This window comes from Ictalurus furcatus, chromosome 13, assembly GCF_023375685.1.
Source record: "Ictalurus furcatus strain D&B chromosome 13, Billie_1.0, whole genome shotgun sequence".
Lineage (NCBI taxonomy): Eukaryota > Metazoa > Chordata > Actinopteri > Siluriformes > Ictaluridae > Ictalurus > Ictalurus furcatus.
The window spans coordinates 24185549-24198603 of record NC_071267.1 but is presented as its reverse complement, the minus strand read 5'-3'; the positions used below and the strand labels follow the sequence as shown (position 1 = coordinate 24198603).

The 13055-nt window shown below is 37.5% G+C and overlaps 1 protein-coding gene across 2 annotated transcripts; it reads right to left on the bottom strand.

Annotated features, from left to right (window-relative positions):
- Positions 1–3847: 3847 nt before the first annotated feature.
- Positions 3848–12550, bottom strand: tekt3 (tektin 3). Of its 2 annotated transcripts, XM_053639774.1 has the most exons (8): positions 12370–12550; positions 11387–11977; positions 8993–9076; positions 8689–8759; positions 8429–8572; positions 7056–7278; positions 5317–5471; positions 3848–5056 (listed from the first exon to the last, which is right to left on the bottom strand). In XM_053639774.1, exons 2-8 carry the CDS (start codon positions 11954–11956, stop codon positions 4840–4842), a joined length of 1464 nt encoding a protein of 487 aa, XP_053495749.1. In that variant the 5' UTR covers positions 11957–11977; positions 12370–12550; the 3' UTR covers positions 3848–4839. The 2 variants fall into 2 exon arrangements, with proteins under 2 accessions (XP_053495749.1, XP_053495748.1); XM_053639773.1 differs by having other exon boundaries at positions 11387–12550.
- Positions 12551–13055: the final 505 nt, after the last annotated feature.

Below are 13055 nucleotides of genomic sequence, written 5' to 3'. Positions count from 1 at the left end.
ACCTAGTTAGCAAGCAGATAATTCTAAACATATTGGTAACTTTCTTTCCTTTCACAGAAAAGAGGTTGACCTTATGCTTATAGGTGTTAATACATGAATTATATACCCATTTTTTTATATTAAATTTACTCATGTTTGAAGTTTAAATCTGATAATGTATGCTGAGTAATGTGCTTGTATTGAAATACTTTCATGTTTATTCTTACTAAAGAAGTCACTTACTCATTTTGATGACTACTTTTACCCACATCATTTTTTTTTTTTAAAGAAACAATGCTTTTACTGTAGTCATATTTTTAACAATACAATAATTTTGCCTAAAACAATTTTTGGCTACATTAATAATTTCCACTAATCTGGCATGATTTCTTTCATTTATACTTCTTTCATCAACATGTTGTTTTTTTTATTATTTATTTACTTTTTTACTTTGGATAACAGTTTCCTACATTACACATGTTGGTAGTTGACTACCTGGTGATAGTGGTGCTGTGGGATTTTGCCCTCGCTTCACATTTACCTAAAGAGAGCGATGCGGCGGCACTTTAGTCTTTTACTCTAGCCAGCTCTCTCGCCTCGTTATCTGTAGACTCTGCAACAAATGCGCTTCCAAAGCATCAACTTTCATGCTAATATCACCGTCAGCGCCATTGTGCTCGTCATCTCATAAATCACTAACTAGCTGAGTCGAATCTCATGTCGTATACATAGCTGCACTGTATTCTAAGACTTTGAGTCCAACATTTTCTATCTCTACTTCTGCTACATTGGATTTCTCAATAATAAGACGGGGACTTTTGCTGGAAAATGGTGATGGGCAAAGCACCAGAAATAGAGTTTTCGACTTTCCTTTGATTTTTCTCATTGATGGGATGGAACATGCAAGTGTTGTATCGACATCCCGGTCAAAATCTGATTCAGAGTTTCTCTCTATAACAGGCCCATGCTCTGTTAAAAATAAACCGTGGATATGTGAAGACTGCAGCGAGGATTCCAGAGGCGACCGGGGTCGAGAGCAGAGGGCGAAGGCCAACTATTTGTGTTCACTTCATTATATGTTTTGCAGTGGAGAGAAACACACGTACACATCTCCACGTACAACACGTCGGCCATGTTGACACAGCGACAAGAGTGAGGTCTTACTACATATCTCTCAGCAAGTCTAATCATGAAGTGGTGAGAGGTTTTGATGTGCAGAACACGTGACATGAGAGCAGAGGCAGTGCAAGTCTGGAATGTGCTGTTGTGGGATGGAGAGATAGCAGAGGCAAAAAGGCAGACTGTGGTCAGGAAAAACGAACAAAGGCTCATCTTCTTCGTTAGATCTTCATTAGCAAATTTCTAATTGAATAATGACTTGACTTATTCCCTTGCATCTCTTCTATGGGACACTTTAATCCTCTCATGAAGTAAACAAAATAAAAGCAAGTCACTTTTTTTTTTGCTCAGGACCTGCATCATGATTTTCACCAGTTTCCTCTACTTATGGAAACAAAAAAGAAAAAGCAATCAATCTAACAAGTTTGTTGTGTCCACTTTATTTATTTATGTATTATTATTATTATTATTAGTAGTAGTAATAGTATTTTATAAAGGCATCCATCAAAGTAAACTTTTTAAAATTCAACTCAAAAGTGAAACCATCCTTGTCCTGACATTTCATATGATGTTTTGTCTTGTTATTTATATATTATTTCATTATATATTTTTTATTTTATTCTGTTTGAAATTACTTTCTTGATTTCATTGTACAGGACTTTGGCTGACATTTATTGTTTTAAATGAGCGATAGAAATGTCTGACATTTGCTTATTTAATTTTTTTCTGAGCCTAACGTTACAAAGAATATATTTGTGAGAGTAGCTCCTGGGCTTTCTGCTGTGTTGAGGTAACAATAAGAAGTCTTTACATTACAAACACAACTAAAAAACTTGTAGATTCTTAAACTGAAGGTGTAAGAGTGATTTTCATGCACAGCTAGGACCAGATTTTTAATCGCAGGCTCGCGTCTCAGTATTAAGCTTTCCTGTTATGAGTCTTCTGTTTTAGCAGCCGCTGGAACCACAGCGTAAATGTGAAAAGTATGCAAGTGACTCAGAAAGTAAACTTGAGGAACGTGAAACTTTCTGAATGATTCAGCCATGATCGTTGACTGAATTGATGGCTCTTGAAAGGAGAAGCCCTTCATTGTAAACGCAGTGAAAGCATGGAGAGTCACAGTTTTATGTGGCAAACAATGAGGCTTATTTGTATTGCACAAGTTCTTCTTGAACATAAAGGTCAGAATTGGGAGGAGATGGAGACGTTTATGAGGAGGTTTTATCTCTAAAATTCTACCTCAAGGGAAATCGTCAGTCCAAATCATCAGTTTCTTCTAGGGGTGGTACATAATTTACATTTACATTTATTCATTTAGCAGACGCTTTTATCCAAAGCGACTTACAAATGAGAAATTTACTCATTTAATTTATGAAAGGTTCTTTCGATGGAATTCGGAGAGTTAATTAACCTGTAAGGAAGTGGAATGTTAACACAAAGGACAGGTGTGTGTAAACTAAGGTGTAACTCGGAAGCTATTTTATTGCTTCTTTGAAAAGCACGTTACGGTTTACTCACCAAGGATAAAGAGACAATAACAATTTATAGAGGCATGACTGTTATAAGAGATTACATTGTCAGTCACAGTATACAGTACGTAAACATAGAAGTCTGTTGCAGTATGATTTGGTGACTTTTTAAACCCCTTTAGGAAACTTTATTTCAAATATAATGCACTTAATATGGTTCTCCAGCTCACGTTACAGGTGATGGTTACAGAGGTTGAGAGAGCAGGTTCACTGGACTCAACACCAGTGTACGAAGCCTGATTGAGCTGCACTTCTGCAAACCGATGTTCCCGATGACGAATCGCTGATCACCACTAGTTATGTTTCTATTTAACTTATGCAAAAAAAAAAAAAAAAAAAAAAGGAATATCACGCAGAACATTTGCTAATGAAGCACAAAAGCAAAACAAAATCGGCCCTTCCGAAGAAACTGGTGCATCTCGGTCTCCGCCATTTTTACTTGATTTGTTGAGGCAAAGTCACATGACGTTTTTGATGTGCATCAAGGAATTTCTTCAGCAAATGTGTTTTCCATCATAGATTATGTGCATGTCTTCTTATCGAGTAAAAAAATACCCGCCTCAATTGAGTGCACGAGTTTTTAATGAGACATTTTGGAGAGTTTATTCGCAAAATTGCATAAAAATACATAGACGGAAACATAGCGATCATTCCCAAAGACCAATCACAATTGTTCCCAACAATCCATCACTGATCACCATTGTTCCCAATGACCAATCACTGATCACCACTGTTCTCAACGACTAATCACTAATCACTGGTGTTCCCATCAACTAATAACTGATCCCAACGACCAATCACAGATCACCGTTGTTTTCCGACAACCAATCACCAATGTTCCCAACAACCAATTACTGTGCACCACTGTTTTGCAGCAAGAAATCACTAATCACCGTGACTTGTCCCACTCACATACTTATTTGTTCCTCATTTTAAACTCTCTTCTTGGCAAAATTTAGAACTAAGATTGCCAATATTACTTGATTTTGCTTTTTTGCTCACTACCACTGCTTCATTTTGTCTGCATACTTGAAAGAAATTATAGCTTCTATGTTGTAAAATGTGTGTTGTGTTTCTACCACAAACTTTTTTTTTTCTATATAAAATGTTATAATCTGTTCTTTTCTATTCTGATAAAACTCTATGATGTTCTAAATGTCTTCAGAAAACCGTCCTTCTTCATGTAACACCTTTTCATATGCTAATGACGACGGTAGGGCCATGAATATGCAAATCAATTATGTCATCTGGTAATGTTTTGAGTGCACCTTAGCCAGTTCTCTCTGAAAGGAATTGGCAGAAGTGACTGCATATGTGTAAGTATAAGTCATAAGTGGGTGTTTGAAACTTAGCATGTGTTTTAGATTGCACTGTTCCTCCTCAAACACACGTCAGCTGTAACATCTGTTTCAAGTCGAACTTGTCTTCGATTTTAGTCCACACTGAGGAAATGATGACACTGACTAGGTTTAAACAGATTTTAATAGAAAGAATGAAATAGTCTTAGATTATAAACTTGTAAGTATGTGCTGCTAATAAACTAGCTTGTCTAGTTTATATGGTACTGTAGCAGGAGGAACCAATACAAGATTAGCATCAAGTATGTTTATAAAGGACAAATTGGGAGTCCAGTTATTTAGGTACAACAGGATATTTCAGGTTTTTTTTTTTGTTTTTTTTTTTACATCAGACCTACAGGTGAGGATTAGCACCATTCACTTGTTTACAGTGCCTTAACAAAGCAAACGTCTAAGCGTAATGAGACAATCTCACACCACAGTCAGTTGATTCTGAGGATAGCCAAGGAAAGTCAATATAAGCAGAAAAACTCTCAGCAAGTTTACTTATTTAACAAGTTGTGAACTTAAATTGTTACCAGTTTGTAACTGCTCAAGGTTCTCTTTCAGGCCGAGTATTGTTCTCTATTTGTATCCATCCCCTTGGATATTGGACATACTTTGCACATACTATGCTTAATAATTTCGAGCTTTGATTCTATGATGATTTATAGATGATAGATGAATTCATTGGTGATTGTAGACTATTTATGTTCCTCATCAGAAATACTTTTATTTTAATCTGTTATATGTAAAATGATTTTAACCAAATGTATTATTTTGAAGATGCAAACAGGTGTAATAAATTCTTTATATTTTCAAAATCTTGGATCTAGAAAACCGGAGCTGTAATAACATGAAAGGAATTCTGGACTCTAAGTATATCCCACCAGGCGTGGGGTGCTGGGAAAACTCTTCCTCATGCTCATGCATTTCTCCTGATCAAGGAAGAGTGAGTTGGCCTTGATGGAGAGGTCATGCTCCAGAGCCACTTTGGTCTTCACTAGATTCTGCAGAGTGTTTTCGGCCTCCATTAGCCGCTCCTTCAGAGTATGAATCGTGTCCTCAATCTCCCTCACTTCACTCACCAACCTGAGAGAGATGATGGGGAAAGAAGGGACGGTATACTGTAAGCAAAAAAATATACTCCAATTGTTTCCAGGCAAATCTCAGTTTTTGTTTTTGCAACATAAATATATTCTCTCTCTCTCTCTCTCTCTCTCTCTCCCTATATATATATATATATATATATATATATATATATATATATATATATATATATATAATATAGCATATTATATCTGATTTTTTTTGCCATATCTTTGACTTTGTTAGGTTCTTCAAGGTTGCACCTATGATATGGGCTGTCTCTGCAGAGTTCCACATTGGGTCTACGGGTTCTCTCCTCCAGACGGGTCTGAGCCACTTTCAGGGGGTTCTCCTTATCACGAATCGCCTTTTTCAAGGTGTCAATGAGCATCTCGGTCTGGTAGATCTCCTGAAGGGTCTGAGGGAAAGAGAGGAGATATGTCTGGAGATGCGGACAGATTAAACATAACATTCAAACCTGCTATTCTAAAATCCTGCCATGCTTGATGTTCATGCCATCTACAAGTATTACATCTAGTGACCAGAAGGTTGTAGAGAGGTTTTAAGGTAAAAATGCTTGCTGCTAAGGCAGTTGTACATGTTTTGGACCTAGTATTTAGAGAAACATGGTTGTAGATGAACATGGACTGGGCTAGAGCTCCCAATATTTTTGATTGACACGTGTGTGGGTGGGAGGGCATTTAAATTAAGGTCGAGTACATGTGGGGAATTTCATGGTCATGGATTGGTGTGGTATTAGGTCTTTGCATAGTGCTATGAATTTGTTCTCTCTAATTTAGTGATTAGCAGCTGGTCAATGGCTAGATAAATTGTGCACCAATCCAGGGCTCTTGTCCCCTTGGTACTTTATGTACAATAAATTGCCACAGGTATGAAGGTGTGTGCATGGCACCGAACAAAGGACTGACCTGCTCTTGTTGGCATTTTCCAAATCATTTTCTTGTGGATGGAGATATTTTCAAAGTGCTGTTGACGTGGATGGGAATTTATTTGAAAACAGAGACGTAAAAACAATGTTTTGAAAAAATATCCACGTTTACAGGATCCAAAACCACTTCAGATTATCTTCTTAAATAATGATCTTTTAAATGACCAATTTTACCAATGATGGATTACCAAAAATGGTTGCAGACTGACGCACATTATGAAGTAGGAAAACTCTCGGAAAGAGGATATTTTCGATTACACTCAAAGGTTCTACACACAGGTCCCGTTAAACATCCAATTTAGTCTACTGCTCACACTGTAGGTGATGACACTTTATTAGCTACCTTGAGCTTCTGATAAGAGCTGTCAATATATTTACTGTGACCTTAGCAGTTACCCTTCTACACAATAGTACACAGTGTTTAGTCCTTTTTCTTCCCTGGGCTTATCACACACACGTGGTGCAATCCATACACACACACACACACACACACACACACACACACACACGCAGCAGATTCTCTATTTAGCCTAAAATACAATTAAGTCCATTTGAATGCTGGTCTGTGTAATATGATTTTGTCTGGTACACACTGATACAGTTATGAAATGGACTTGAGGAATTTGGAGAATTGAGAAACCTGCAATGATGAATACATTCATGTAAAGGGCTTGGTTCTCGTCTGTAAATCATCCTAATATCAAAATAAGATATGGAAGGAATTCCCTTGTTACAGCTGTGTTAGCACCACTTAAAACAGTTGCACATGAAATTTATCAACACTGCGTCTGGTTTCCATTATCGTCATTTAGACCGTTCCTGGATGATTAAAGATTTGCTTCTGAAAAGGAATAACAATGTCACAAATCATACAGGAGTTTTAACCAAAGGAATGGTCGAGAACTAACACGTGCAAACATTTCAAAAAGGACCACATTTCACAACAAAAGGCTGTGGTTACAATCTGGCAACCACTCCATGGTTTAGGGTCTTTTTTAATCATGCACATGTCTAAACAAGGCAGAGATATGAGAGACGTGTCATGGTCCTCACCTTGGCCAAGTGAGCCTGTAGGCTGTTCTTGGTATCCGCCATTTCAGAGATGCGGTTGGTGAAGGAGACGTTGACAGTGTTGAACTGGTTCCACATCTCGTTGGAGGTGATGTTGAGCAGAACCTCGATCTCGTCGCGGAGCTTGTGTGACGCCGCACGCTGACTCTGAGAGTGCAGGATGTTTTCATCTGTGAACTTTGACCACGAGTCAGGCAAGCTCAGACTGCATATAAAAATAAAATAAAATAAATATTAGTAACTTACCACCGAAGCATAGAAACATACTTTTATTCTATTAATGGTTGAGATCTAGACCCAAATAGAGCTCTACAGTAGATTAGGTCTCCTGTGGCTTTCCATTAAACAAGCGTTGAATGTTCACCTTCTATTCAGTTATTCTTCTCTTCTATACACTTCTTAAACGTTCATGGCTGAGTTGGTCTTTCTCTCAGCCAATAAAACGCATCGTATTTATGAAAAAGATTATTCTACCTGTTCTAATAATTGGAACTTTCCGATGCTGTTCAGGAGAGATACATTTTTATTGCGCTGGCCATAACGTGTTTATGCGGTGTGAACCTTTCTGTGCAAATTCTTAGTAGATGGCCACGCCCACTGGCTGCTGAAAAAAAGTTTGTATTAAGGCCTTCACTTTGCGCTTCCTGTCTTGAATCCTTCCGTAAAGTGATAGTCCTGTCCTCCACTGTGTCCTAAATATAGTCCTATGCTTTATTTGCTTCCTTATACCGCAGTGCTGTAAAATTCTCGATTCTGATTGGTCTGTAGGTGTTGATTAATTTGCTAGAACAGCAGCTCTAAGAGTAATTCTGGCTGTGAGTCAAATCACAGGTTTATATTTATATGCTAGTTTTTTTTTTTGTTCTGTATTGGGACTTATATGCTCCAATAAAAGGTTTTAAAAATGGTTTCTGTGAGGAGATGTTTATTTGGAAGGAGTCTCCAGTGTCAGCAGTTTGTAACTGCTAGAGACTAAACTTTAACACTTCCGACAAAGGGAAAGTCTTCAGGATGGGGGGATTTTCGGGTTCCCAGAAACATGACAAACTATATTTTTTGTCTTCTTAACTTCAAGAGAGGAATAGAAATGTAACTATGGCAAATTGCTGCGGTGTAAGAGGAATAAAACACGATTGGGCATGATGTTATAGGTAAATAAACAATGAAAAAAAGAAGAAGAAGTGTATTATATCTCTTAAGTGATAGCCTATCTCATAAATGTAATAAAACAAAACTTAAAAGTTTAAATGATAATCCTTGGGATAAGTGATCATCCTATCATGTTTCTTTTCCTAAAATGAATGATTCAGTGTTGCATTTCCTCCCCATGAGGATGAGATGTCTGTGAACCTCACGAGGGATCAAGGCGCTCGATGCCTCGGTAGTAGCTGATGCCGTCCGAGGTGTTTCGCATCTGATGACACCTGTCGTCTATACGCTGAGCTGTGACCTTATCGTTTAAATCTCTTTCCAGTTCATGCTGTGCTGATCGATTTGATCTAAAAAAAAAAAAAAAAAAGCACGTACACACACACTCAATTCACTATTTGCAATTTCTGCACCGCTTGAATTTTTACAGTGTGACGATTAAAAACTACTCGCTGAAAAAACTCACGCCAGCTGTGCAAAGGCTTTGTCCAAGTTCCTCCTCATTCTCTCCTGACACGACTTTATCACCTCCACTTCCTGAACAAGGGATGAATATAATAATGCAATATTAATTTCTAAAAAAAAAAAAAAAAAAAAGTTTCTTAAAAACATATTACAGAAATTCTAATCACTGTTTGAGAACTGAACAATTAGCATTATAGTCCAAAGTCTTAAATCAGTATAGCTCACTTGACATCCTTTGAGTATTAATTATACCGTACAACCTTCATTAGCATTTTTACGTTTAAATGATGGGGAGAATACTGCACCTTGATCAGGTCTTTTTCAACATCATCATGTACCAAGTCGATGGACATCCTCTTCTCTCGATGAAACAAGCATTCCTGAGACACCTAAAAACAAACAAAAAAAACTGTTCACTGGTCCTCCATCATTATACTAATACTATATTAGCTGTACTAATGACAATTATAGATTTTCATATAGATATATTAGAGTGATTTATTTATTTATTTATTTATTTTGGTCTGTGGATAGGGAGTCAAACCTTTTGCACACATTAGATTAATTAGCTATTTAAATGATTTGCAAGACAATTGGGTAATTTAATACAAATGAGAAATGTATAATGCTGTGCTTATGAGCATTGTGAAACGGTGTACAAGTTAAAACCTGGCACCGCAGCTACAACACATGCATATCAAATAAAAAATAGAATATTTTACTGAATAAATGTGCTTGTTGCGCATGAGTGAAGTGGTTTACTTATTCTCCTAGATAATCTCATTTATGATTTACAGTATACTGTGTCAGTATGAGACTATTTTAGAATTTTACAATTATGAAATAAATGTTAAGGAAAACCAAATGTTTTTTTATACTGCTTCATTAAAAATATACGTGCTTTGATATCACTTTGTAAATATTGCATTATATTTGACAGTAGTATTCCTGATTTTGGAGTGTCAGAATTTAAGTTTTGGAAATTAGATGTATTTTTGGGTCTTAGTGGTTAAGGCTTTGGGTTACTGATCAGAAGGTCAGGGGTTTCAAGCCCCAGCACTGCCAAGCTGCCACTGTTGGGCCCTTGAGCAAGGCCCTTAACCCTCTCTGCTCAAGGGGCGCTGTATCATGGCTGACCCTGCGCTCTGACCCCAGCTTCCTGACATGCTGGGGTATGCGAAGAAAATAATTTCACTGTGCTGTAATGTATACATGACCAATAAAAACTCATTATCATGATTACTTTTTTGTAATGCGCTATTAAGGGTAAGGCTCAGGTCATTTGTTTACATGTAACAGAATATACAAAACAGCCACGTGTGCACGAACACACACAGGAGCTTAAATAAATGATCAAAATTGAATAAATTAAGTACAATAAGAATACAATGAAGGAAATATTATATACAATGGGCCTCATTTGACCTATCCTTTAGTTAAGTTTTGTGTAAATGTTTGCGCGGGCCAAACTGAACTCAAACTTTCTGCCAGATTTACAAAGGTTTCGGAAACACCAATGTACAGTACTTTATACTCACATGCCAGTGTTGGTGAATGCCAAAAAGACGTAAATGTGCAAAGCATGTGCATAGAGCTCATTTGCATTCAGTGACGCCCACAAAACTCCATAAAAGGTAAAGCTCACAGAGAGCTGAAAGCATGAAATAGAGATAAAACAGGTGAAATAAAAGAAATTTTTCAGAGGCAGAAGTTATTTTGACTTGCATCCGCACAAAAACTGTGTAGCATAACAGCAAGTAAAGGCTGGAGACAAATGGCAGAAAAGCGCCCATTGAGGCCCAATGTACATAAGTAGAGAAAGAGAGACAGTAAAAAAAAAAAAAAAAAGAGAAAGTATTTCACTACACCTTATTTTGCATAAAGTGATCGAGCAGCAATACAGAAAGCATGCAAAGTGTCTCGGTGACACTGGGAATGGAAATCCTATGAGGATTTCAGGATATTTAAGAAGCAGCTAGTTACCCCTCTTTCTTTATTGTGGACGAGGTATCTTTGTGAAGATACATATTCAACATCATCTAAATACTTCAGGATGACACTAGTCTCCTTAAGTGTCTGTTCCTTACAGAGTCTGTAAGAATGTAACCTGACCCCTTGACACTAACCCTGTCTTGCTAATCTTTATCCAGATCACTGTGACACGATGAGGCTTAAGAATGCCCTCATAGGCTGTGTCCTTTAGTTTCATGTTTACCTAGTAACAACTTCCTGGAAACTTATATGTCCAAGCACATATACGATGAGTTACCAGTTAATAAAAGTTATCTATAATATAGATAATGTTTTTAGTGTAAAGGTATTCATTGTAGCCCATCCACAGTTATGCACAAAATGTGACCCTCCTCACAGTGACCCCGACAGAGCATAGTGCTGCACAGGCCCATTGCAGGTTTGCATTTTATGAATGTGTTGGGACTCTCTTTTCATGGCTGCTGACCTGGTTGTTGTCTTGTGATCTGTATTCTTTTTGTTTGCTAGCATGTTTGCTTTGTTTTATTATCACAACTTCACCCTTGCCCTCAGAGGTGCCAGAATATGAACTAAACAAATCTCAGAAAGAGGCTAATTTAGATTCCTTGTCTACACTCAAGGATTCTGCACCATCTATAATGTTAAAACAACCACATGACCACTGTTTACGAGATTATTATTTGGTAAAAAAACAAACAAGAGTGCACCTGCAGTGGCCCCTCGGTCTCAGCAAGCGCTCTCTCCAGTCTTCTTTTCACCTCCATCAGTGCTGCTATCTCCGTCACCATATTGTCAATCTCGTGGCCCAGCTCAGACCTCCAGAAGCTGATATCGTTTAACCTCTCCCCCAGGTTCCTGCTGGTGTTCTCCTGACTCCTGCGTGTGCACTGATCCCGATCCTGGATCAAGCGGATCGTGTCCTTCCTCAGCCGCTCTGCACTCTTCCTGTTGGATTCTGAATCTCGGTAGTTGTTCTGGTTGGATTTGTACCAGTCATCTGGTGTATAGCGTGTCATTAGTGAAGTCCTGTTGGATGGGTAGAACATAGTCTTAGCCCGAACCAGATCCAGGTTTTCTCTTTGAGATATGGGCAGGATGGATGGAATAGCACTCCCACTCCTGAAGTACATGTTAGTCCTCCAGTTAGAGTTCTGGTTGGTGGTGAGGGTCGGCTGGAGGTTTTTGTAGCTGGATGCTGTTATGGAGATGGCTGGCAGGAAGTTACTGGTCTTGGGCCGTGTGTATGTGGCCAGTTGTGTTGAACCGATAAGCTCCATGTTTGTCAGGCAAAAACAAATCTAGTTTTCATGTGAAATGAGCCAGAAAAAGGAATATATTTAAATAACAGTTGTAATGGCCAGTCTACAAATTCCATTGTTGGTTGGAATTTCTTTTTTTTTTTTTTTATCACAAATTTACACCCTTCCATTCATTATAAATTTGAAGAACTCCATTTCAGTAACTGTTGGTGTTACAAAATGTCCCAATTGCTAATAGTCAGGTCATCTAGTTACTGTCAAGTTCAAGTCCCCACTGTGTACTCTCTACATTAAAACATATAGTCAAGCACATAATCAAGGACATTGTTCTGCACTGCAATGAATTAAAAAAAAAAAAAGTCCAAAAAACATCTGAAATATACACAGAAAAAAAATGTAACAGAAAATATCAAAACAATTAATAACCTCACCAGTCACAATCTTGCAGTATCTTCAGAGTAACCCAGATCCCACCATGCCTGTGCACACCGTGGATGACTGACTGGATCTGACAGATAGGACTGCTGTAATGCATTATTAATACACAGGTGAGCTTTCCGTCGGCTCAAATCTCAATGGCTAAAGACTGAATAAACCTGATTATTCACAGCGCTGCCACACGGGCAGTTGCCACTGGAGATACCATGGTGAATAAACTCTTAGTGTTTGAAATTCATTGTTAAAGTAGTAAATGTATATGGACTCAATCAGTGTTGTATTAACTGGTGACATGTTGATTTGTGTCCAGTTTGATTTAAATTCAACACTGGGAGGTTGCTAGGAAAGCATGACATTTTGGTACAGAAATTAGAGAAGGTCAATTAAATACAATTGTGTTATACTCCAGCATTTTTCTAGCATGGTCTTGTAGTGTGTACTATTACCATGGACAAGGGTTATTAAATATGTTTGCATTAAGAAAGAAATGGGGGATAATTTACTTCAAATTTACTTATAATTGAGGTCTTGCTGAAATCCATAAAAAAAAGAAGAATGTTTCCATTAATTCTTAAATCAAATATTTTTGTAAATGAAGCTCTAATTTTTTCCATCCAAAGATACTTTTTTTCACACAAATATATGAATTTATTCTTATGCATCACCAAATTAGCATGTC

Excerpts from the sequence above, each read along its gene's own strand:
- tekt3 (XM_053639773.1), bottom strand. The coding sequence starts at position 11,956 with ATGGAGCTTATCGGTTCAACACAACTGGCCACATACACACGGCCCAAG. Across the intron at positions 9,077-11,386 it reads AGACCGAGGGGCCACTGCAG|GTGTCTCAGGAATGCTTGTT; the intron begins GTGCACTCTTGT and ends GTTTGTTTTTAG. Across the intron at positions 8,573-8,688 it reads AAAGCCTTTGCACAGCTGGC|ATCAAATCGATCAGCACAGC; the intron begins GTGAGTTTTTTC and ends TTTTTTTTTTAG.